Source organism: Numida meleagris, chromosome 3 (genome assembly GCF_002078875.1).
Source record: "Numida meleagris isolate 19003 breed g44 Domestic line chromosome 3, NumMel1.0, whole genome shotgun sequence".
NCBI lineage: Eukaryota > Metazoa > Chordata > Aves > Galliformes > Numididae > Numida > Numida meleagris.
In genome coordinates, this window is record NC_034411.1 from 38,228,312 (window position 1) to 38,254,018 (window position 25,707).

At 39.6% G+C, this 25,707-nt stretch overlaps 1 protein-coding gene across 2 annotated transcripts in view; it reads right to left on the minus strand.

The window, feature by feature from the left end:
• Nucleotides 1–25,703, minus strand: part of TBCE (tubulin folding cofactor E) — a 27,641-nt gene extending 1,938 nt beyond the window's left edge. Inside the window, exons 1-15 of one of the 2 annotated variants that reach the window (XM_021391620.1) lie at nucleotides 25,490–25,703; nucleotides 25,093–25,208; nucleotides 22,797–22,881; nucleotides 13,363–13,551; nucleotides 12,056–12,144; nucleotides 11,254–11,353; nucleotides 9,769–9,871; nucleotides 6,621–6,697; nucleotides 3,839–3,934; nucleotides 2,947–3,011; nucleotides 2,780–2,844; nucleotides 2,178–2,330; nucleotides 1,347–1,500; nucleotides 1,180–1,248; nucleotides 92–151 (exon numbers count right to left, since the gene is read on the minus strand). In XM_021391620.1, coding sequence (XP_021247295.1) covers nucleotides 92–151; nucleotides 1,180–1,248; nucleotides 1,347–1,500; nucleotides 2,178–2,330; nucleotides 2,780–2,844; nucleotides 2,947–3,011; nucleotides 3,839–3,934; nucleotides 6,621–6,697; nucleotides 9,769–9,871; nucleotides 11,254–11,353; nucleotides 12,056–12,144; nucleotides 13,363–13,551; nucleotides 22,797–22,881; nucleotides 25,093–25,192 — 1,405 coding nt within the window. In that variant the 5' untranslated portion in view covers nucleotides 25,193–25,208; nucleotides 25,490–25,703. Of the gene's footprint in view, nucleotides 1–91; nucleotides 152–1,179; nucleotides 1,249–1,346; nucleotides 1,501–2,177; nucleotides 2,331–2,779; nucleotides 2,845–2,946; nucleotides 3,012–3,838; nucleotides 3,935–6,620; nucleotides 6,698–9,768; nucleotides 9,872–11,253; nucleotides 11,354–12,055; nucleotides 12,145–13,271; nucleotides 13,552–22,796; nucleotides 22,882–25,092; nucleotides 25,209–25,489 lie in introns of those variants that run through there. The other variant, XM_021391621.1, reaches the window with a different exon arrangement.

Genomic DNA, 25,707 nt, shown 5'->3' on the forward strand with positions numbered 1-25,707 from the left:
ACTGACAAAGCTAGAGGCAGCTGACATTCTATATTACAGTCATTTGCAAAGGAGCTACAAATCAATTGCTAAAACAAGAGGCGAGACTTACCTGGTAGCTTTTTCTCTACAGGCGTCTGTTCAGGGTTGTCAGGACATTTAATTGTCAAAGCTTAAGGAAGAAAAGGGAGGCATTAGTGAATGAACATCAGGCCCTGTTCTGGCAGGACACAGAAGCTTTTTATAGTCTACTTTTACAAAAATAGTCTCGACCCCCCAGCCTCATCATCTCCAAAAATTACAACGTAGCTGTGTCTGACCAGTTAGTTATGATAGCACTTTTAGTCATTCTCTAAAAAATTACATTTAATAAAAGTAACCAATCATTTCTGCCCTTAGTAAAGTAGGAATATTTACCTAAAAATGCTTACTTCTAGCTAATTTTTATTTAAAAAAAAAACTGCAGTAAAGTATAAAACTGCCTACTCAGGTTCAAAAACCTGCTTTAAGGCATATCTAAAAGCATAATACAAGCATGTTTTGAGGAAGTTATTAGCCTTTTTTTTAATTTAGAAATTAAGACCCTATTAAAAAAAGGGGGGAGCCTACTATGTTTGGTCAACTACATTCCTTATTCTAGTTAGTCTTCTACCTAAACATTAAAATATAATGCTTTAAAATACTGTTTAAAAGAAAAAAAAGGTTAAACTATGAAATAGGAAACAAAGCTAAGAGAATTTCTACATCTGGGCTGTAACCTAGTTTAAGTATGTAAACAGCCCCAAATACCAAATTAGCCACATTTTTCCTTGATCAACTTAAAGTTAGGAAGTTATAAATTAAAAAAAAAATTCAGGAAAGAGCTAAGTGATTAAGGTTAAAATCTCAAATCTCCTCTGTGGAAAAATCATTCATGCTGTCAGAAGAGAATATCGAATACCTCTCTTCCTCACTAAGTCTTAATTAAGAAAATCATTCAGGTTGGATTGCAGAGGAAAAGGAGGTGGAGTACAGACAAGCAAGCATCCAGACAAACTCATTGACACGCCTAGTTCTGTGAAGCAGAATTACAAGCTGCAACCCCAGGGCCTCTCAAAGGCTTTTGAGCCCCGTGTCCTCCATGTACACCCAGGAAACACCAAACGCATAAAAACATTTCCAGTGCAGACGGAAAGGCTTTGACCATTTCTGGCCTCTTACTCAAAAGCTGATTTTTCAGAGTCAAAGGCTGTTGCCCCTTCAGTTCTCCTTCTTCAGGTGCACCATATTCTGTGTGAAGGAAAGCGCACGTAGACATGAATGCTTTTGAGACTAAAATTCAACAGCACCCCAAGGAAAAGCGACCACAGACTTGTACTTGTACTTACTAAGGCAAAGAGATGAGTATCTGGGATGGGCAGCAAGAAACTCTTCACTCGGTTTGTTCCTCGCTGGATCCCAGTGCCCTCCAGCTGCTAGCCAGTCCTTCCCAAATATTTTGCGATAGTCAAGCTCTGCTCCTCTTCTTTCATCAGGAAGAATCTGTACTGACACAAGAATGGAGCGCAATGAAATTATATGACTTTCCAGAAAAGAAAATCTAATTCATGACGCTGACTCCTGCTGTTACTGATGCGCTTAGCACATTTTAATGCTACCAATAATCTTACAAACCCGATCTCTAAGTACTAAGTAATCCATACATTTATGGTACCTTAAGCTATTCGGAATCTTAGCAGCTTTGCCTCCATGTACTGACTGATCCACACATGAATATTTAATTATTGTTTGTAGATGCAGAACACATGCTGTTTCTGTCCTCCTTTATGAAAGTTGGATTCCGTTCAGATAGTTCTAGCCTCCTGTTACAGGAGACAACTGAACTAGGGTAACTATGCTGCTTTTTCTTTTCTTTCTGGCAAGTGTATGCTTTTTTTAATGGTCTTACAATTTCAATAGGAACTGATGGAGAAATGCTGGTGGTATTTTTTATTTTCCCATGTCCTAGTGCCCATTGAACTAGCACCAGTGTTCAAAAACAGGGCTGTACTTTGTGGTCCTACTTAGTGCCCCATTTACAAAGCGATGGAATAGTCAGTACCTTACTGTTCCTGCATCTGAACAAACAATCTTAATAGAAGATGAACAAAAATTAATCAAGCAACGATTTATAATCTGTTCTTCTGCCGACTTGTGCAATTTCTTGATGCATTGCATACCTCAGACTTGTTCAAAACCTCCAGCTGACCTATCTTGGCAATAATTAGCTGTCTCAGGGTCTCTGGATTCTTCTCTGTGTCCATCAAAGGGTTATTGCGACACTCCAGTATCTGCAAACTTGGCAGTTTATCAAGCTCATTGATCGACGACCACTGAAATGGAGGGGAGGAGTCTTTTGAGGAAACAAAGCGTACTTCATTGCAGAACAATAAGCAGTGACATTGACTTTTCCAGTACAGTAACCATGAATGAAACAATCCTTCTGGTCAGCAGAACCAACTACGTCCATCCTGTTCGTTCGATGAAGAAAATAATCGGATTACATTTAATTAAAAAAAACTAAACAAACTGGGAACTGCTCAGCATTTTAGACTGATAGAATTCCACGTGAGGAGTTATGAGGTAGCAGAGGGATAGGAGTCACCACCATAAAACTCTTCAACTGCGATGCTAGGGATCTTCTTCTTGACCAAAGAACTCAATAGTTGCCTGAAGCTCTTACACAAGCAATCAAACAAATCTTAAAATAGCAAATTGCGAGTTACTCTCAAACAAAGACGCACGCATTTACAAAATGTGAAGCTCTCACAAGCAAACCTACCTGTGACATCTTATTGTCATTTATTGCAAGGTGTTTTAAGGAAGGAAACATTTTAGTCTTGCATCCTAGGAAAAAGAGTAAGTCCAAACAATAATTTTAATTATTTTAGTGAACAGAATTAAGCGAACAGAATTGTAAGACTAAAATAAATCGCTTCTTTTACATACCAAACTCAGCATCGGGAAAGTGCACAGAAGATATTCCATTGTTTGTAAGTATTAACTGTTCCAATCTGAAATGTAATAGATATAATGATTACTGTAACTGGTACAGAACATTTTTCATTAAAAACAAACCAACCTCCCAAAAAAGCCCACCTCAAGTTTTGTTGTGTCTTTTTTTTTTTTTTTAAACAAAGATACAGTAAACTTCTGCCATCGTGAACCTTCAGCGACAAGTAAACAGCAGTAGGCAGTACCCAGGCCTCAGCAGAGTGTTTAGGGAATAAGTGCAAGAATTTCAAGCTTTGCCTCCCTCGAGTCTCACTGTGTTTTTCTTTTTCTTTTTTTTATTTTATTTTACAAAGGACAAATAGATGGACAGTGTGGGATAGCCTGCTCCTGGAAACTGCCCATCACCAATGGTCTTTAATGTCACACCTTCCACCAAAGTGTCTAACAGCATTCTGCACACTCCAACTACTGTGGTGGTTTTACAGTTACTAATAAACCTCGGTGATGCCTCTAAGAAGCCACATCCAAATCTCTTGCTTTTCCACAACCACTCTCTACAGTCCTGTCATCACAGATAAAATGCTGTAGATATTAGCATTTTAAAAACGTAGTAATGTGATAAATAATTTCAGTTTTGTAAGTATTTAATAACTTATTAACACACAACTTAAGAATGTCTTGCTTACAACAAACCAAGACTGTATTAGAGTAGCTCAATTAAGTAATTCAGTTACTCTCCTCAAGAGGGCAAAATGCTTCTGTTTTAAGATTCCATCCATTCACCTTCCACGCAACATAAAAAATATTTCAGTCCACAAAGACTACGGAGAAGAATGAATATCCAGGACAAGACAAATAACTTTCAGTAAATTTGTTTAGCAGCTACCTGGGGAGATGTCCTATCAGATGCAGCTGACTTCCATCCAGTAGCTGGTTGTTTGAAAGGTCTAACAGCTTCAGGGTCTGCAGGACATTATCAGGCCTGCCACATTGATAAACAATAACAGCAACAACAACAACAACAAAACAGACGAAAGCAGAATATTTCAGATTAGTTTTAATTAAAATACTAGCTTTCTATGTATATAACTGCATGCAAATAATTGTACTTATATAAAGTACAGAACCATAGAACCATAGAATTGCTCAGGTTGGGAAAGACCTTCAAGATCATCAAGTCCAATTGCAACCTAACCATACTACCCTAACTCTTAACAACCCACTGCTAAATCATGTCCCCGAGCACCACATCCAAACAGTTTTTAAACACATTCAGGGATGGTGACTGAACCACCTCCCTGAGGAGCCTGTTCCAGTGCTTAACAACCCTTTCTGTAAAGAAGTTTTTCCTCATATCCAACCTAAACCTCCGCTGGCGCAGCTTGAGGCCATTTCCCCTTGTCCTGTCACCAGTGAGAACAGACCAACCCTGCTTTTACTGCAATCACCTTTCAGGTACTAGAAGAGAGCAATAAGGTCTCCCCTCAGCCTCCTCTTCCCCAGACTAAATAGCCCCGGTTCCTTTAGTCTCTCTTCGTAGGGCATATTCTCCAAGCCCTTCACCAGCCTTGTTGCCCTTCTTAGGACATGGAGGAGCTGGAGCAGGTCCATTCTGTATTGAGGTGCCCCAAACCAAGCACAGTACTTGAGGTGGGGCCTCACCAGTGCCAAGTACAGGGGCAGGATTACTTCCCTAGTCCTGCTCACCACACCGTTCCTGATACAAGCCAGGATGCCATTGGCCTTCTTGGCCACCTGGGCACACTGCTGGCTCATATTCAGCTGACTGTCCATCAGCACACCAAGGTCCCTTTCCGTCAGGCAGCTTTCCAGCCACTCCTCCCCAAGCCTGTAGGGTTGCCTGGGGTTGCTGTGACCAAAATGCAGGACCCCACACTCAGCCCTACTGAAACTCATACGGTTTACCTTGGCCCATCAATCCAGTCTATCTAGGTCCCTCTGTAAAGCCTTTCTAACCTCCGGCAGATCAACACTTCCTAGCACCTTGGTGTCATCTGCAAACTTACTGAGGGTGCACTCAATCCCCTCAAGATCATTGATAAAGATGGTGAATAGGAGCGGCCCCAGTACCAAGCCCTGGGGGACACCGCTTGTGACTGGCCGCCAACTGGATTTAACTCCATTGACCACAACTCTCTGGGCCTGGCCATCCAGCCAGTGTTCACCCAGCAGAGTGTATGCCCATCCAAACCATGGGGAGCCAGCTTCTCCATGAAGATGCTGTGGGGGACAGTCAAAGGCCTTACTGAAGTCCAAGTAGACCAGGTAGACCACACTGACAGCCTTACCTTCATCCACTAAGCAGGTGGTCATGTCACAGAACAAAAAATCAGGTTTGTCAAACAGGATCTACCATTCATGAACCCATGCTGACTGCGCCTGAACCCCTGGTTGACCTTTAGTTAATCCATGATAACTCCTGAGATTATCTGTTCCATAACCTTCCCTGGCACCGAGGTGAGACTGATAGGTCCGTAGCTACCAGGATCATCTTTCCGGCCCTTCTTGAAGATGGGCATCACGTTTGCCAGTTTCCAGTCCACCAGGACATCCCTGGTTAGCCAGGACTGTCAAAAGATGATGGAGAGTGGTATGGCAACCACATCCGCCAACTCCCTCAGCACTCTAGGGTGCAATCCATCTGGCCCCATGGACTTGTGAGTGTGCAGCTTTCAGAGCAGGTCCAAAACCATCTCATCATGGATTATGTAGGGCCTATTCTGTTCCCCATCCCCATCTACCAGCACACGAGACTGTGTGCCCAGGGAGCAACTAGTCTTACTATTAAAGACTGAGGCAAAGAAGGCATTAAGTACCTCAGCCTTGTCCTGATCCTTGGTCACTGCGTTGCCCCCTGCGTCCAAGAAGGGATGGAGATTCTCCCTAGCCCTCCTTCTACTGTTGATGCATTTATAGAAATATTTACTGTTGTCTTTCACCTTAGTGGCCAAGTTCAGTTCTAGCTGGGCTTTGGCCTTTCTAGTTTTCTCACTGCACAGTTTCACTACGTATTTGTAATCCTCCTAAGTTGCTCGCCCCCTCTTCCAAAGACCATAAACTTTCCTTTTGTTCCTGAGTTTCAGCCAAAGGTCTCTGTTCAGCCAGACTGGTCTCCTACCCTGTCATCTCATTTTCTGTGACTTGGGGATGGTCAGCTTCTGCACCTTTAAAATAACTTCTTTAAAGTATTCCCAGCCTTCCTGGGCTCCCATGCCCTCCAGAACTACCTCCCAAGGGACTCTCTCAACCACGGTCCAAAAGAGACCAAAGTCTGCCCTCTGGAAGTCCAAGGTGGCAGTTCTGCTGACTCCCTTCCATGGTTCAACAAGGACCAAGAAATCTATCATTCTGTGATCGCTTTGCCCCAGAGAGCCTCCAGCCTTTACATCCCCACAAGACCTTCTCTGTTAACAAACAGCACGTCCAGGATTTTGCTTCCCCTTGTTGGCTCCTTCACCAACTGTGTCAGGAAGTTATCTCCCATACACTCTAGGAACCTGTACTTCGAAGTACATCATGTGAAGCTTGCACCATTTATTTTACGTTTATGTCATGGTGACATAAACATTACAGGAATGTACCTTTATCTGATATATAACTTAGCAGTACATCAGTCACAAAAGACTGATGTATGTTACTAATCTTACCTTTCCAAAACTGTAATATTATTTGAAGTAAGGTATAACTCTTCAAGTACTGGCCATCCTGGAGCACAAAGAAGAACCTAGGAGCAAAACGTCATTTAATGCAACAGAAGTTGGGAAAAAATATTCCAGAAATTATACTTTATGCAGATTCCCTCAGAACATATTCATAACAAATCATAGGTCTCAAAACCAGAAGTAAGTATTGCAGATTGCCTAGCACTCTCTTTCTTCCAAATGGCACTTTCGTGTGTCCGGATCTATCAACACAGATGAAATCCACAGGGTTGCACAGAGTCGGGTGCATGTTCACCAGAGAGAACCTTTCATGGATTCCTTCACAAAAATCCTATGTTGTGATGGATGCAACAGAAAAAACTGCATCAACCAAAGTATCAGAATACTTTGCAGTAGAGTGATCAAACAACCAGAAAATTGCCCAGGCTAAATGATAGTTACATCACAACTCTAGGAAACTCCATCTACCAAATTTTTAACTACTATTTAAAACAGGTTCCATGAGGAAGGAAAAGTTCATGAACCTGACACCAAGTTAAAGCTCAGTAAAGACTGTGGACATGTTGTGGATGATCTGTTGGAATGGGTGGGAAGGATTAGGCATTGGAACAGCCATTGCTGATCAGAAAAGCAAAACATAAATGCAAGATCTACTGCAAAAGAAATAAAGATAAGAAGTAATTTGTCACCATACAAGTCTGTGATGTTCCTAGATATTTAGTCTTTTCATATCAGGAAGCAAATAGTATAGATGGGAAAGAAGGAAAGAAACAAGAGTCATCGAAGCAATGTAACAGAGCTGTTCTCAGCTACTTGCATATAAAATGTTGGGAATTATTAAATGAAATCATCCAGCAGCAAGATCAAAAGCCAAAAGGGATTTTTTTTTTCCATACAGCACATAATTAAATTGATGTTATAAGATGTAGATATAACAAAATTTGAATAGATCCTCAACGCAGCTAGATAAATCATGAAAGAAAAACCCACAAAGATTATTTAAATACGGATATATGGCCACCAGCTCAGGAAGCCTTGAAATTCCAGATGACTTGATAAGAAGCTCTTGCATTATACTTGCCTATTGCTTATAATTTTTCCCAACTATCTGCTACTTGCCAGTGCCAGAAATACTACGCTGCACCTCTTCTCCAACCCTGTTTATTTTACCCTGTATGATTTTATAAGATATTAGTTTGAGAACAGAGTGACAAACAGATCACTGTGATCTAAAATGCTGAATGAGAAAAGAAATGTAGTTTTGGAGCCAAAAATATGAATTACTCTCAAATGGATTAACTCAGTTTCTATTTCAATAATTGCTAAGATATTTTACAGGACATCTTCCCCCTCTGAAGATTATATGGTATGCGTTGAAAAACCAGTAGGAATAACACAGTAATATGCTCTTTTAGTGATACACTAACAGAAATTTCAGAAGTATTTAGATGTACACATACAATGTACAAATGAAATAACTTTTTGGAAAAGCGAGGCTCAAGACATGTATGTATGGGAGTTATGCATAACTTAAAACATTTCAAAAAAGAAAAACATTTCAAGTGGTTTCTTCAGAATACTAATGATATGGAGTGCCTTCAATTTTTCCCTTTTGTGTGCCCAAGAACACCACCACTTTTAAGCACAGGCTTATGTCTTATGAGGGAATAGATCAAACAAATTTTAATATTGCGAGAAAGATTTCTGAATCAAAAGCATCTTTACCATCTACACTAACTGTCAGCTAGAGTGGAGTTTCAAAAACAAATGTGAAAGTTTATCTAATTTTAAACTGCTCTGACTAACCAGAGGCTTAGCTTTGAATCTTCGTTACCTGTATTGAACTATAACCTGCCTGAAGTCATGGTCAGGTGCTGGAATGGGCTGCCCAGGGAGGTGGTGGAGTCACCGACCCTGGAGGTGTTCAAGGAACGTTTAGACGTTGTGTTGAGGGACATGGCTTAGTGAGAACCATTGGTGATAGGTGGACGGTTGGACGGGATGGTCTTGTAGGTCTTTTCCAACCCTGGTGATCCTATGTTTCTAAGACAAAGCCACACCACTCTTTTAGCCATCGTGGTTGGGAGGCAAGCCGTCAGCAGCACCAACCTCTTCGCAATGCACAAATTTACTCTGATGCGCATTAGACAACATTTAGAGTGTCTGTAATCATGGAATTCTTCCATTCAATTCAACATTCATATTGCTGCCATTATGGGAGGATTATCAACTAGCACCAATGGTTTAAAAGGACAATAAATAGATACTAAAAAAACACACCAACGACCCTCCTCCAGCCTCTAGAGAAGAAACTGAAAACACATAACTTCCACTTGAATCAAAGCCCCAGTTTTGGTAAGTACTCTATTACTGGATAGGAGTTGAGTTGACAGCAAAAACTTTAAAATTCAGCTAATTTCTCAGCACAGTACTTATAAGGTCTGATGCTGAGAAATCCAAATAACGGACTAGTACTTGCAAGTCACTATTAGTAACATAACACTACTGAGAAGGGATTCATAAGGCCTTCTCCTCCCCCCACACCAGATAAAATGCCACTGCTAACACGTTTGACGACAGGATTTTCTCCTTAATGAGGTGAGATATCAGGGCAGAATCATTTAAATATTTGCATGTTTCAGTTCCTGAAACAAGTCAGAGCTTAGTTTATTCCGTGCTAAATCTGTTATATGATGTATTTCAAGTATTTTCTTTAGGTACAAAGATACAAGGCCAATACTGTGCTGATGCAAAGTGGTGTCAAAGCAGCTATTTCATGTCATACCAACCCATGTTCTTTCTCTGTGCATTTCGTCTACTAACTACATTAAAATATAGGCAAACTCTTAGCAAGTACAAGGAAACAAAGTTTTCAAATCTTTGGAATATGAAGTTAAATTATACTTTAACTGTTTTATCTTGACTTGGTAATTCACATATGTAAATGAAGTTAAACATTTCTTACTAGACTCCTGTGCCAATATAATCTACATTTTCAACTAATACAATTACTTTACAGCACCTTTCCTAAGGATGATCACATTTCAGAAGGATAATATAATGTATAAATATTTACTGTTCTTTACTTGTCTAAAAATCTAGCAGTATAAAAAAATATTTAGAAAGTCATTACCTCCATCCATGTTATCTCAGTCTGATTAAGTGCCAGCGTCGTCAACTTTGAAAATGCACTAGATACAGAAATTGATGTAGATGGAAATCTCATTTTGTTTCCACTGTGTAAAAAGAGTAATTATTAGCATAAAACTAAATAAATCTAATTGTTCATGAAGTCACTAATTTGGAATTACAGAGTAAGGACAAAAATAATATAAGCAAAATACAAAAAAAGTCACTGATAGCTTTCACATACTTAAAAACACTACAAAATGTAATTCTACTTAAATTCAAACTTACTCTTTCCTAATTTACCTTCCTACTTCATGGATGCATATTTATTCATCTGTGGCTTCCCCCACACCTTCCTTCCCTACATTTTAAATTTGAAAAGAATGATTTTCATTAATAATAAATGAAACAGAGTCTGACTCAGGGCTTAAACTCCTTAGTGTTGATTGAAACTAATGAGAATGAAACAAAAAGTATGTAGAAAATGTCAAAAATATCACTATCAAATAGTTAAAAGACTTAATTCTGAAGACTTCCAATTAGTTTTCATTACCTGCCCCCCCCCAAAGTTTTTGTTTCTTTCTTAAAGTCTGATCTACTTGCACATTATTACAAGAAATCACTCAATGTAGTTACAATATTTTTTCCCATTTAAACAAGCTCTGAAGGAGTTGGTGGAAGGCTAATCAATTTTATTCTTCCTCCAGCACTACTCACACACGCACAAAAATGTTCATTAACAGACCTACCTGGTAACTTCTTTTTTAAAGTAAACTCTTAACAGAAGATCAAAATAATTACAAAAGTATTAATAATCCAAACTGTAAGCGTCAAATTCCACCCTCACTTCCATTTTGCATTCCAATTTTATCACAAACAACTTCTAAACACCTGTTAGCCTGAGCCACGTTTCTCAACAATGGAAAAATGAAAAAATTTTGCTAAGTGAATTAGAATACATTGTCCATATTCTCACATATGCTGATAATAATAAATCACAACTACACACACGTTATGCAACGATAAACCCTAATTTTACAAATAGTACCCAGGTTGCAATACTTATTCAGTGCTAAATATCGAAGAAAATGGAACACCTACAACTATTTAAACATGTATTTTTGTCAGCTATAGAAACAAATACAAAAATTGGGCAAACCTTCTTATTATACTAACTTGGTGTTTATTTCAATTTAGCTTACATTACTTTCAAATCTTAGCTATGCCATGCGTATTTTATGAAGGCTTTGGAAGGTGAAGGCTTTGGAAGCTGCTAATAGGACAACAGAGATCACATATGCAAGCACATATGCTCTTTAACAGTGAGATTAAAAAAATAAAAAAAGAAGTATTTAAAACTTAACTGCCATTAAAACTCATACTGAAGCACCCAATTATCCTTTGAAAGTTGACCTCATATCTAAAATAGCCTCTTCTTTTTTTGTCCTTACCTCCAAAGGAACAGAAATCCAAATGTGAATATTCATACCTGATATCAAGTGTTTCCAGATTCGGAACTTGAGCAGCAATATCTACTACTGTATCCCAATAAGACAACAGATTTTTCGATAGATCTATATGTCTGATATCTGGATTTTCATATTAAGAAAACAAACATCTCAAGCCTGAACTTCCTTTTTCAGAAACTAGAATTACATTTTGTTTTTGAATCAAATAAGCAAAAATGGAATATGTTTTTGTTAGCCCTAAGAGGTACTACCATTCAGTTACAGCAAATTTTACATTGATTTGTGGCACAGAAATGGCTTAGAGTTGTTATAAAAGAGCTTAACTTTACCAATCTAAAAATGGATGAATTTCTGTACTGGTAGCAATTTTTACCAGTCCCCAGAAATGAACTAACTTGCTCTGATTTTCTGTAACATCGCCATAACACGTAGCCTACTGAATACATTATTTGTTACATATTTGAAACCTGTGGTACCTACAGAACAAATCAACTGTATTTTTCATATAATTATCTATTCTAGAGTTATATTAAAAAAAATCCCATCGCTGGAAACTTCTGAAATTGCAGTCACAGTAATAACCCTATGACGATATTGCTATTTTCAGTCACTATCTGCATTCTTCCTCAAAAACTGTAGGCTCCTACATTTTAACTCTGTAAACACTGAGCTGAGCTTACAAATATCAACTTCAGTTTTAAACACTTTTTGTAACAAAAGGATAAAAACACTGTTCCTCATTCCTTGAAGTGAACGCTCAGAGTGCTAAAATACAAGCTTTATTTGTGGTACGGTATTACATAGCACTTTCAAAAAGGATACTAGCACATGTTCCGCTGATTTCCTCTTTCTGACCAGCATGGCTCACTGCACATTCATGCACTGAGATATGTACCAGTTGGTGCAGCTGGCTAAATGAGAAAGAACATTCTGTTAAGTAATCTTCAAACAGAAACATGCACAATACATAGACACCTGGTTGTTACAAAGAAAGAATATTCTTTTCAAAAATATCTCCTTGAGAATTAGCGTTGTACATTCTATCTCTCTTGTATACTTCTTGTACTACAAAACAGGTCTGGTTGAATCACACTTTATTCCTCTCTCCCACTTTCCTCCTCCCCTTCACGCACCTCTCCTCTGTCTCCCACAAAATACAACTGATACACAACCAACTGAAAAAAAGTCATAAAACAGTCAAAATGTATGCAAACTAGAATTCAGTTGGCATTTCCAAGTTTTTTTTTTTATATATATATATATTTTTTTTTTGCAAGGAGTTCAAGGGCATTCTTTATATCACTTATGAAAAAGGCAAAAAAAAAGGGCATTTTTGACTGTTCAGTATGTTCTGGGAGACAAAAGGAATACAGCTGCGGAATATCAGCTCAGAGAGGAGACCGTCACCTACCAAACCGATACCTCTCTGTGCTGGAGGTCATTCAAACTGCAGTACATTACACATCATTAAATCAGTTCCTTTTTTCTTACCCTCACAAATAAATGGAAATTGACATGGACTGACTGAAAGACATCAGTAGCAATACAGTGACTTTCTGCCTTGCTTCCCTTCGTTACATAGTCATTGCTGACATCATTAAACAAAGACGAAACAAGAAAGACCATACTACACTCAGAAAATCCACCTTTTTAAAAAGGACCAGGAACGTGCATGTATAAAGTTATAAAACACATTACTGATGATATAAAAATTATTTTAACTGTGTGCAATTTGGCAACCATGTAGCTGCTACACAAGTTGAGTCAATACACTGATCCAACAGAAAACTAGCCCACAAAACAATGAATGGTTTCACACTGGGTCAACAAGCTGAACCAGCTCACCTTCTGGTGAGCAGAACAGAGAAAGGGAACAAGCAAGGTCATTCCTTTTGTCAGCAGCAAACAGTCACGTCAGATAAAAAATACTATGAGAAATTATATGCTCGACATCGTAAATTTCAAGTGACCTTTTATTTTATCAACATACTTCTTGAACTTAGGGGAAACAATCTTCCAATAGCCATGGAATAATTACCTTAGGAACTGAGGACCATATGATTTTGCTTTCCTTATTATCGAACTAGTATTTGACATCAGCATATCTTAGATTTTCGTATTACACTTGCCTTTGTTTTTTTTCAATAGAATCTCTACCAACAAATTCCACAGTCTTCTTTCCAAATACACATGTATTCTCTGTTCCATTTTGAGCATCTTGCTTTTCATTCAATCCATACCGGCCCTTTACTGCAGTAAGAAAATCTACTCCAAAATTCGCTTTGTTCGGGCGGATAAATGATCCTCCTTTAGGATGCCTGGAAAAGAGCAGGGAAATGGTGAAAGATGAAAAGTTATCATTAGAATGATTTAAAAAAAAAAGAGAAAGTTTAAAAAGTACCGATAATTACTTTTTAAAAAAACCATGAACCAAAGTAGCCAGAGGGCAACTCTACAGACTAATTTTAGACATCTCTACTCCTGCTCAGCGAAACCAGGCAAGATTTGCTAAGTATCCCTGCTAGTATTTGACACAAGTTTACATTGTGAGATACTGTGAGAACTGAAACACATCAACACCAAATGTACCTATGCATGAAAATTACCATGTCAGTGCCAATATCAGAAAAAAACTGTCCTGTTGTTTCCAAACTCATCCTGAACTCAGTCTTTTCCAGCAAATTAAGTTTCTTCCAATTGACAGATACTAACTCATCTCAATCATATGACAAATACGTCTGGAGTCTTAGCTCAACCTAAGGCCCATAGGAATACTCAGAATAGTAGCCATTTCACTTCAATAATTCACTTGTAATAGTGAGACTGAGAATGTAGCTTTGTCCTTTCAGCCAAACAAATGACATAAGAAGTGGTACAATTTGCATCTTATCTCATACTAACTCAAATAAATAAAAAGAAAATCTAACAGTAACTTGGTAAAATGTTGAAACTGAATATTAACAAAACTACCGCGCTAATGCATGTTCTACATAGTCCTACGAAATTTCTTAGTTTTTCTTAAGCTGAAAAAAAACATAACTATTTCTTGTCACGCAACTGCTTTGACAATTTCTATCAAAATTAGAAAGGAAATAGTAGGATGAACTGGCAAAGACAAGTTGTGGGAATGGTATCACAGAACAGATGGAGGATGTAATAGGAGGATCAGCCAGAAAACAGCAGGAAGAAAATTGGTACTTATGATTACCTGTCTGCCTTCCAGCTGAGAAGAGTAGTGACTTTGATTGGAAAGTACCCAGGAGGAAGAAACCACTTACATAAATAAAATTCTTTTCAAAACAGCATGTAAGCATCGAGCGTCTCATTAACACACAATAATATACATCACCAATGCTACCTAATTCAAAATTTTCTCAGAAAAACAGTAACTAGAGACCATGAATCCTATGGATCCATTGCAAGTAGATGGGGATCATATATTCAAATTTTTATTAAAAAATCAGTACTGGAGAGTGCCCGTGCTAGTTTTATTAATTAACATTTGTAATATTGACATAAGTGCTCTTATATCCTAACTAAGAATCTGGATAGAAACAAGATATTAATTACTTTAAATACTTTACTTTTCATATTCAACACATATTTTCAATTATGTACATTTTTGCTCCAGCAACACCTTCTTGAGCCCTTCCTCCAATTTCTTTGAAGTTATTCTTCAGAATTTGCAAACATTTGATTGATTAGTTCAAATGTTAAATTTTCTCTAATGTAAAATTGATGTGACACTTTCTTAATATCATTTAACAACAAATCACATTTTTGCTACCTTAATAATGACATCTCTTACATGTGAAGTACATCATTCCTACTTTTGCCTTTACTCAAGTCAAACAGCTTTGTAGATAGCAGGTGCTTCAAGATCCTACTAGCTCTAGCAATTGCTCTCTTCTTTATCTGTAACTTACCTTAGGTCTTGCTGTATGTTTATTCTGAAATCTTCTCTTCTTCCTACCACCTTGTCTCTCCCCATTTTGTCATCTCTATTCCTTTGCACTCAAAAATTCTGTTTCCTCTCTCCAGCTCTCTCATCAGAGTTAATCTTAAACCCTCCAAACCTGCATCCTTCTTGTCATGCCATTTATCCCTAGAGGACAAAGCCTGTGGACCTCTCTATCACCATACCCCTTCCTAAACCCATTTCTTTCCTCTCAGGTCACTGCTTCTACTGACACCCCTTTTCTCTCACTGTCTTTGCAGAAGCCAGTTCTATCCTCATGGGGAGAAAAAAAAAAAAAAAGCAAGGGAAACTAGGTTGCCCTGTTTTCTCAGGCATTAGGGTCATTTGAAGCTACAGAAAAAGTATGGTGCATTTCCTCTCTCAAGCCTCTCCTATTTTTTTGTTGTTGTCTTGTTTTGATTAGAGGAAGATCATGGGGTTTCTCTCTCCTGTTTGTGTCATTTCTGACTATTCTCCCTTTCAGCACAATCTTATGTAATGTATAATCAAATCCATTCCACAGTCTCTTTTTCAGTTCAATTTTATTAATTTTATCTACTTTTTCAAGAACTGTCAAAGAGAGGGACAGAAGAGGAGATTTTACAATAAGAACCTATTTTCAGGCAAAATGATTACATGTTCAAGAAGAGAGGTCACTAACCTATAACTCATTTTCCCTATAACACATTGCCTGTATCAATCTTCACACTAGGGAATAGAAGCTGTACAAGCCATGTGTCCATATTACACAACCAGTGTACAGCACCTGGACTCATGAAGAAGCATGCTTATTGGCAATCACTCTTCATAACTGGAAAACAAGAAGATCATAGAATAACCCAAGTGGAAGGGACCCATAGGGACCATAGAGCCCAGCTCCTGGCTCTACACAGCACCACCCAAAATCCAAACCCTATGTCTGAGAGCAACGTCCATATGATCCCTGAGCTCAAAGCACTTGGGACCATGCCCACTGCCCTGGGCAGCCCACTCCATGCCCACCCTCCTCTGGTGTAGAACCTGTCCCTAACCCCCAGCTGCCCCTCCCCTGACACAGCTCCATGCCGTTCCCTCGGGCCCTGTCGCTGTCACAGAGAGCAGAGCTCAGCGCTGCCCCTCCGCTCCCTGTGAGGAGCTGCAGCCGCCATGAGACCTTCCCTCAGCTCCTCTGCTCTGGGCTGAGCAAACCAGGGGCCTCCGCCACTCCTCATACATCTTGAAGTCTAGACGGTTCACTGTCTTCATAACCCTTCTTCTCTCATAGTTTTATGTCTTTCTTATACAGTGGCACCCAAACCGCACCCAGGGCTGGAAGTGAGGCCGCACAGCGCAGATGGGACAACCTCTCTCCCTGCCCGCTGGTAGTGCTGGGCCTGGTGCACCCCAGGGTATGGTTGGACCTTTGGGCTGCCAGGGTGCGCTGCTGGCTCATGTTCAACTTGCCACCAGCCAAAGCCCCCAGAAAATACCTAAAGAGTCATCCAGTATCCATACCATTAAACAGAAGGAAGTGAGCTCTCATTATCAGCCGGACTATACTGAGCATTAAGTTTGAGAACACGGATTTTTTTCTGAGGTGCATGAAAGGTCCCGCAACCAGGAAAATGTGCTGCACAGAAGTGAAGTCATTGAAGATATACTCTAATAACCTTAAACAGGAAATCTGGAATATGTCCAAGTAGGGCTCTGACAATCAGCTGTCTCTGCTTAGTGAGTTGACCCCAATCTTACATGTCAGCTTTTAGGAGACTTTCTATTCACAGTTCAGTAGACTGAAGCAATATAGCCTATCTGCTAGCACACTCAGGGCCCGTGAAAGATATTCATTACAATTCAGATCAGTTATCAGTTTTCACTAGTTAACCATTTCTCTGAAGAAAAAAAGAGATATGTGATGGGTTTTTGTGTACTAATGGAATGTCACGCACGTGCTCTTCTCAGTGCCTGAGGTATAATGCAGCAGTCATTTGAATCCACGCACCTCTTGTCTAGATGGTCTGTAAACAGATTTTTTCCTTTTAGGGGAAGGTTCTTAATAAATCAGACTTCTTTTAGAAGAATCTACACGCTGTAGTAAAGGAATTCCTTCAAATTTTATTTTAGAATAGAGGCTGTGATAGCTGTGACATCAAACAAGGCTCATAAGTGACACCTAGGATTAATCTGCTACGATGTATCAAATTCCTGACTACACAGCAGAAGCTTTGAAGATGTCAGCAAGTAATTGAAGTTCTTGCAAGTTAACCTCAGTCAAACAGACATGAAAGCCGAGTATGAGTTTTCACAAAACAAGGGAAGAAAAAAATTGGACACCTGCAGTTCCAGATGCTCACTTGGAAGTTCTGCTGGTGCACAGGACACATTCCAACAGTAGCTAGAGCAGTTCGAATTCAACACCCTTCTACAGCCAGCAGAGGGCAGAAGTCGCAGATGAGTACAGCAGCACCACACAGCCAAACAACCAAACCTTACTATCTGAGATCTGCCGAGGATAAAAGCAGTCCTGAGAATGCATTCTCCCCTTACCGAACAGCAACTGCTTTTTCTTCATAGATACTAAAATGATAATGACATCTTTCTGTATTTGAAGAATTTGTTTGTTTGTAGATATTTCTGGAGGTGAATCTGTCATACTTGAAGGAGAGAGTTTAATATAAACAGATCCTTTTTTAGACAGGAACACAAACGTCATGCAAATAGTAACACCTGACAGTCACAGCTGCTGTCTGTAAATTTAAAAACGTGTCCCTACACAACTTATAAAAGTCAGTGAAGAAGAAACTGAAAACATTGCAATGCCTTTGGCAAGGATAATTGTGTATTTCAGGACTACAAAAATACACAAATACCAAGATTCCCAGCAGAAGAAAAATTAATAACGCAAGGAGGAGGTGGGATGGGAAAGGAAGTCAGAAAGAACAACAACAAAAAACCAACAGTTGTAATTCAGCAATTTTGAACATAGCACAGAAGCAAGTTTTACAGTTACAGTACTTCCCTACTTTTCTCTGTCTGGGCAAACCTGGGGAAAGGCCTTACCATTTCATATGGTCAATACTCTTCTCTTAGTAACAGCATCAGCTGAAAATCAGAAAAGTGACTGGGGAAGAACAAAGCTATTCTTTGGCAGGAGATAACATCTCTTTCAATTACGAATCGAAACACTCGGTATGCTACAACAGGAAGTCACTCCCAACTTACAAAGTAAGCAGAGAAGTATGTCAGCTAGTACTCGGGAATCCAAACATCTCCCCCAGCAAAATGGCACAGATATAAATGGCTGCTAAAATAGCAACACATGTGTAAACACTATGTGTGAAAGGAATACCTGAAACCGTCTGAGACGATGTCTGTTCAAAAACCCAGTATGGCTAAGGGGGAAGATGAACCTTCTGCCACACTAAGCAGTAATCAGGGAACTGCCCAGGCTTTTTTTCAGTGGGAGGAGGAAGACTCAGCTCCAAGCAAGCGTAAGAGAAACCTAAACATTTTTAACTTTTTAATTTTAAAAAAGAGGATACCAAATCAACAGTCAAGATCTGACTTTTGACAGTGTTAACTGGCTGGCAGCACACCTTCTCACTACTCTTCACATGAGAGCTGGAGCACCCACATGCCCCTACAGGGTAGGCACATGCACTTGCAACCCACATCTCCTGGGTGGGACACATGTGTAACTTTGTGAATGGGTGCATGGGACAAAAACTTTATTTTGAAAACATACTCATGTTTCAGACACTGTATATAAATTTTAACACTATTTTAAGGCTTGGTTACTCAATTCTCATTTCACCTAAAGTACTGTAGAATACAGGTAACTTTATTACATGATACACTACTGCAAATGACAGCAAAATTATAGCTTCCTCAGTTATTACGGAGCAAGACTTTATTATCAGGAAAAAGATTCAAAGAAATGCCACTAGAGTATGCACTGTTATTTCCAGATAATCCAGATGTGATGAACACGCTCACAATGTCAGCCTATTTTGAAGCACTGCTATACTGCCCATTGGTTCTCATAGTCTTGAGAAGTTGAATTAGTACCACATAACATATGATTCAAACACTGCCATGAAACATACAAATTTAATCCTAGTTCCACAAAACTTACTACAAAGACTGCGGATAGTTGTATGCAGATCTACTGATCAAATAAGGACTACCAAGAAGATCCCCTGGTAAGGAAAATTGCACATTCAGTTTTACTTTCCTCTTAGAATGCCATTTTGAAACATCTCTCTGATTATTTTTTTTGAAGCACTCTTTTCCAAGTTAACTTAAAAAGAATTATGAATAAAAAAAATATACGTCCTTTCATTGTATTTGTTTACAGTATAAGGTATTCCATCAGCTCATCAGAATTGAGAGTTACAGAAGCAGTTTTCTAAGCAAAGGATATTACTGATAAGGTTTAAGAAAAAAAAGTAACATACAAAAAATGTATTTATTTTCATATATGCACATATACATACACAACATAAAGAAACTGTAAAAATTTACTACTGTTTGAGAGAAAAATAGAGAGCTGAGACTTAGTGGTTTTTTTTTTTGAGAGGGGAGTTAGTTTTTAGATCTTTTCTGATAAAAGAAAGTGTTCATTTTAATGAAGTTTGTCTTCATCTTTGCAATTGGTACAGGAGCTACAAACCCATCTGCGCAAATTATGTCTGTTCTCTGCCTCCAGAGAGACTCAAGAAAGCAGAGTACAAAGGACAGGTACTGTAAGAACAACATGCTGAAAGATTGCCGTATTAAAATTGTTATGGATTATCTGCAGCCTCACTCAGAAAGTTGATTTTTACAACAAGAATTGAGATCATTCTCGGAGCTAGCATTCCCTGGGAGCACACTAACGGTTGCTAGAAAATCAGAAGAGTCTACACACATACATAAATATTATACACACAGACGTAAGTCATTCAAGTTTTTGAAATACATCCAGAACACGTTCAGTTGATTCTTCTGTCCACAGAGAATGGAATAGCCAGCCAATTACAGTACTATTTTGCCTACAGCAGAATATAACCAGCTTTAACTTGGAAACTGCTTCAATTGAATTCAAAGCATTTAAGAAGCAACTTCTGCTAACAAATTCAGAAGATGTGGTTGCCTTCATAATTTCATACTCTTTAGCTGAGAAAAATCATGCAATGTTGAATGAATTTTCTTCCATAAAGATTGTCCTCATGCTCCTCAAATCTCACTTTATTTTTATCATTAGTTACAAGGAGGAAAAAAAAAAAAAGTCAGTTCTCACAGATTTCTTTGTTTTTCCTAAATAACAGATTTTGTTTTATCACCTCATTTTCTGCTAACAAAGTCTCTAGGGTTCCCAGCATACACAAATGTGGAAGTGAAAAAGATACAGAACAAGAATTCTGATTTGCACTATTGAACATAATCTACCTTTTCCTGATTATCCCCGTTCGGCTGAGGATAACCAATAGCATTGCCAGAAGGGATTTCAAAATAGCTACTTTTAAATTTTGAATTTTTTAATAGGTAAATTCTGTTGATTCAGTCTGCAGCCAAACGGCTCCACTTGCTGGCTTGAGAAAAACTTTAATGGGAACTGATAACAAAGTACATATATTCTCACATACTCTCTAAGGAGCCCTGAACGCTATCAGGTCCTGATAAAAACCTCCCTTGCTCCTTCAGGCCATTTGACTTGTCCCCAGAAGATCTTTTGGCAGATACAAAACTAGACTTACTTTCCCCATAATATAGGAATAATCATTTTCATCTCAGACTTTTTCTTCAATGTGGCATTTTACAGCAACAGCACAGCACTACGATATGGAAGGGACTGAGAACTATGTTTGGATAAGAGAAAGTGATAAGACATACTCAAAGAAATGGAAACAATCTCAACTTCCATAAGCGGAAAACATGAGCTCTAGTTAGCAAACACAGGCACCAGGACTACACGTTTTCAATTATTCTTTCAGAGGAAATTCTCATAACAAATTCTTGCCGGTGAATTATTCACTGAAAGCAAAATAAAGTGGATATACAAATATACCATCTCTGGCTCAGAAAAACCTTTGAACTGTGACTAGGCAAAACTAGCAAGACTCTCAAAAAAGCTATCACTATGTACTTTCCTTGTTCTTTTACACTCCTCCAGTCACCTGCTATTAGCCAATGCCAGCGGCAGGAAAGGAAGTATGACAAATCCTTGGAATCACTGAATTCAGCTATTCTTTTGACTTTCATTCATGTGCAAGTTTTTTAAAAAAGACAGATTATTTACTTATCTTCTTGCCAATGACTTAAACTTTCTCTACATAAATTAGCAGGGGGAATTCCTTTCACAGCCTTACATTTTCTGATAAAGCAAAACAAAACCTTGTCCTAAAGCAAGGCTACAAGACTACAGACAATTTTTAATTCATTTTCCTGTTTTGCCACTTTCCTTCATATTTTGAAAAGCTTTCAATTAATTCTAAGTGTTCATTGTCAAATAATTTGATTTATATATTTTATATATATATATATTTTTATATATTTGTTCACTTAAATGAGCACTTAGGAACAAGTAGTAACCAAACTACCTTTTTGCAGCTACTACCAGCCTTGGAACATAGGAGATGGAAAGAAGATCTAGAAAACTTCATTTCACCTCATTAACATAAGACTTACTGTGATCCAGTGGTTGAAACCACTGGTAACACACAAACACACAAACTTCAAAAGCAGGCAATAGAAAATGGTCGGGAAAAATACAAAAGCAGGTCAAGTATTTCAGTGACATAGCCATGGAATATTATTTTATTCTTTATCATTCTGAGAACTTGCTGAGCTAGTAGCCCTAAATATTTTAAAAGTCACTGATGAACTTTTCTTCTATTAATTTTCCATTTAATTTTTATTTTTGTTCTTAAACTCAAAGCTTTTAACAGCTGCAGTATCCCCTGACACAGAAATCAACAACTTGCTGCTGTTAGCATTGGCCCTGGAGCCCTGCATTCCCCAGTATCAAATGTGTTAAGCATTTGAGTCTTCAAACTTAAGTACAATGTATGAAGATACATTAAAAATTTATAAAAATAGTTTTTAAAAAGGCCCACACAGCTACACTGTGTTTTCCATACATCAAACACAACTGAACTTAATAATTATTCACTGGTACAAGTAACATCCAAATAATAAACAGGAATTTGCTATTTTGTTATAACAATATGTATGAAAGCCATCTTAAATGCAAATCAAAACTATATCTAAGACAGTTAATAATGAACAATACTTCACTTACATAGAAAGGTAAGTAGCACATACCGACTCTTTTTGAAGCAGAAGGTAAAGGGCTACTCAAGGTAACATTAAGAGTAACAATATCAAAAAAATTACATTATATGGCATACCTCTGAAACCATCACTTTCACTTTCCAAGGATTTACCACATTGCAATCCCTGTAACTGACGGATTACTATGCAACAGTCTTTATGGCATAAAGAGTCACAACATTCAGACTTACTATCTTTTTAAAAACCAACAAACTGATAACAAAATGATTTGCCCTAAAAACTGAGAAAGGGCATTTCCCCACGACCACTTTGCCAATACGCGTGACACTTCAACACCAGGAATAAACTCACCTGCATTTAAAATACTGTGTTCCTTCATAGGTACCATCATGTTTTCCTCTCTGAGGATCATCCCATTCCACTCCAAGCCAAGTTCCTGAAAAATATTGTAGCTACGTTTTCATATTTATGGCATCACAGACACAGAAATATGGAACAAACCTCTGAAGTTCACCTAGCCTAGTCCTTCCGCTCAAAACAGGAGATTATCACCAGCCCTAGACTAAGTTACACCAGTAAGACCCTACCTAGCCAGGTCTTGAAAACCTCTGAGAGATTTCAACCTCTCTGGGCAGCCTGTTTCAGTGCTGCATTACTTCATTACTTAAAAAGGTTTTCCTGTTGTCAAATCTGAACTTTCCGTGTCACGATTTATGGCTATTGCCCCTCGTTACACAATTTAATACCTGCAATAAGAATTTGCCTCTGTCATCTTCGTAACAGTCTGTCAAATGGCTGTAAGGCAACTATTAGATGTCACTTAATTTTGCTCTTTACCACACCAACCAAGCCCAGCTCTCTCAACTTGTCTACACGAGACATGTGGTCTATGCCCTTGACCCCCTGAGAAGCTCTCCATTGGATACTCTCCAGTTTATCCACATTCCTCTTGAACTGGAATGACTCAAACCAGATATATTATTCTGAGTGCAACCTTATGAAGAACCTCTGCCCTCAGAAAGGGGCAAAAGATTCCCTTAATTTGTTGGCCATGTTCACCTTCGGAAGCCCAGTACAACGCATACTTTGCTTGTGAGAAAAGCTCGCTGTTGGCTCACATCCATCACAGCATCCACCTTAACTATTAAGTCCTTTACAACATGCCCTGTAGGCTACGAGTGCTTGGCAGTTTGTACTGATACATGGGCTTATTTCACACCACACTGTGGAAATTCATACTTCTTGAATCTCTTAGGCCCAAACCTAAAGTTCATAAAGCTTGGCCTGTATTGCAGTTCTGCTTTTTGTTACATCGGACAGTTGAGGGTGTACTCTGTTCATTTCCAGACATTAATTAATTAAGATGCTGAACAATAATGATCCCAGAATTTATTTCTGGGTTAGTCATGTACTACCAGACAGCTGTCAAATCACTGATTATCACTTTTCTGCTTGACAGACCAGCGGACTGTCAGTCCACCTAAGAGCCTTTTCATCTGGTTTGTATTTCTCCAGCTTCCAAACAATTCTTTTTTTTAATTTTGTTTTTTAGAGATTGTGTAAAAAGTCTTACTAAAGTTAAGGAATGTTACATCCCCCATCCTCTTCCACATTCCCACTCATGTCATGACAGCAAGTAATAAGGTTGGCCATGCAAGACCTTTTATTTTTGACAAAGATCAAGGTATCCCAATTACCATCTTGTCCTTCATACACCTGAAAACAGATTCCAGGGGAACATGCTCATGATCCTTCTGTGATGTGAGATGAGGAACCTATGGTTCCCTAGTCACCTTTCTTGCTCCTTCTAGAACTCAGTGCAATGCTAGTCTCCTCCAAGTATTAAGCAATCTTCCCATCCTATCATCAGTTTTTCATAGGTTGCATAGAGTGCTCTCAAAACTGAACTGGTCAGATCTTTCAGCAAATGGAGCTGAATCTTACTTGGTCCCAAGCACTGGAGTATGGTATCACAAGAGGGCCCAGACTCTTGGTCTCCCACTGCCGACTGCCTCCCTCTGACACTGTGCCTGTACACAGAGCAATCAGCGAGCACTGTTCATAGAATCATTCATGTTAAAAAAGACCACTAAGACCATCTAGTCCAACCATCCACCCATCCCACCATGCTCACCAACCACGTCGCTCAGTGTCGCATCCACATGTTTCCGGAACACCTCCAGTGACCACCCTACCGCCTCCCCCATGCCAGTGCCTCACTGCTCTTTCTGAAAAAAAATGTTTCCTAATATCCAACCTGAACCTCCCTTGGAGCAACTCAAGGCCGTTACCTCTCATCCTATCACTGCTACCAGGGAGAAGAGGCTGACCCCTGTCTCACTACAACCTTCTTTCAGGTCATTGTGGAGAGCTAATTAAAAAAAAAAAAAAGGAAGGCAGTAAGAGCTTTGGTAGTAAAGAAACTGTAACCACTTCCAATCAAAAGTACTCCATAGGCTTCTTTTGACAATTATACCTTCTAAACAAAGTTTACCTGGGTCAGAAGTTGCCATACCTACACAAGAAGGCTACACACACACAAAAACGTGTAAATTGTTAGCTTCTACTTATCACAGCTGAATTAAGAAAAGCACCATTAGAATTGAAGCCGGTCACCGTGAAGGCTGCTTGCCCCGGCGCTGCTTACCTGCTGTAGGCGGGACGCTGCCGACATACCGCACGGTGCCGTACTCTGTGCCACACAGCACTCTCCGGCCCAGCGCGTCAGCGGGCACCCAGGCGGCCATCTCGGTCCTCACACACCTGCAGGGACAGAACCGACGTCCTTAACACGCCCGAGGCTCTGCTGCTACAGCGAGCTCTCCTTGCACAGCCCAGCAGCGCGATGACTGCAGGTGAGCTCCGCCCTCCCCAGCGCTACACCTCACGGAGCGGGCTGGTTGCGGGTGAGAGCCCGCAGCCCCCGGGCGCCCGAGGCCCCGGGCGTGAGACCATTAGAGCAAACAGCAGCCCCTCAGCCCGGGACGACGGCTGCGGGCGGTCTGAGCGGGGAGGGGAGGAGCGCGCCGACCAGGCCCACGCACCGGCTCTATCGGTGGCTACGCGTAGAGAGCATCCGCCGGCAGCCGCAGACCCGCTGCTCGACAACCCCCAGCCCTCTTCCGCGCACCGCCGCCGGGCGCCTACCCCCCGCCCCGCTTCATCGGCCAGCACGCTGCCATTGGCCGCACGGCCGCAGCGCCGCCCTATCCCGGCCCGCACACGGCTCCGAGCCGCCTGCGCGAGCCATAGGCGTGAGGCG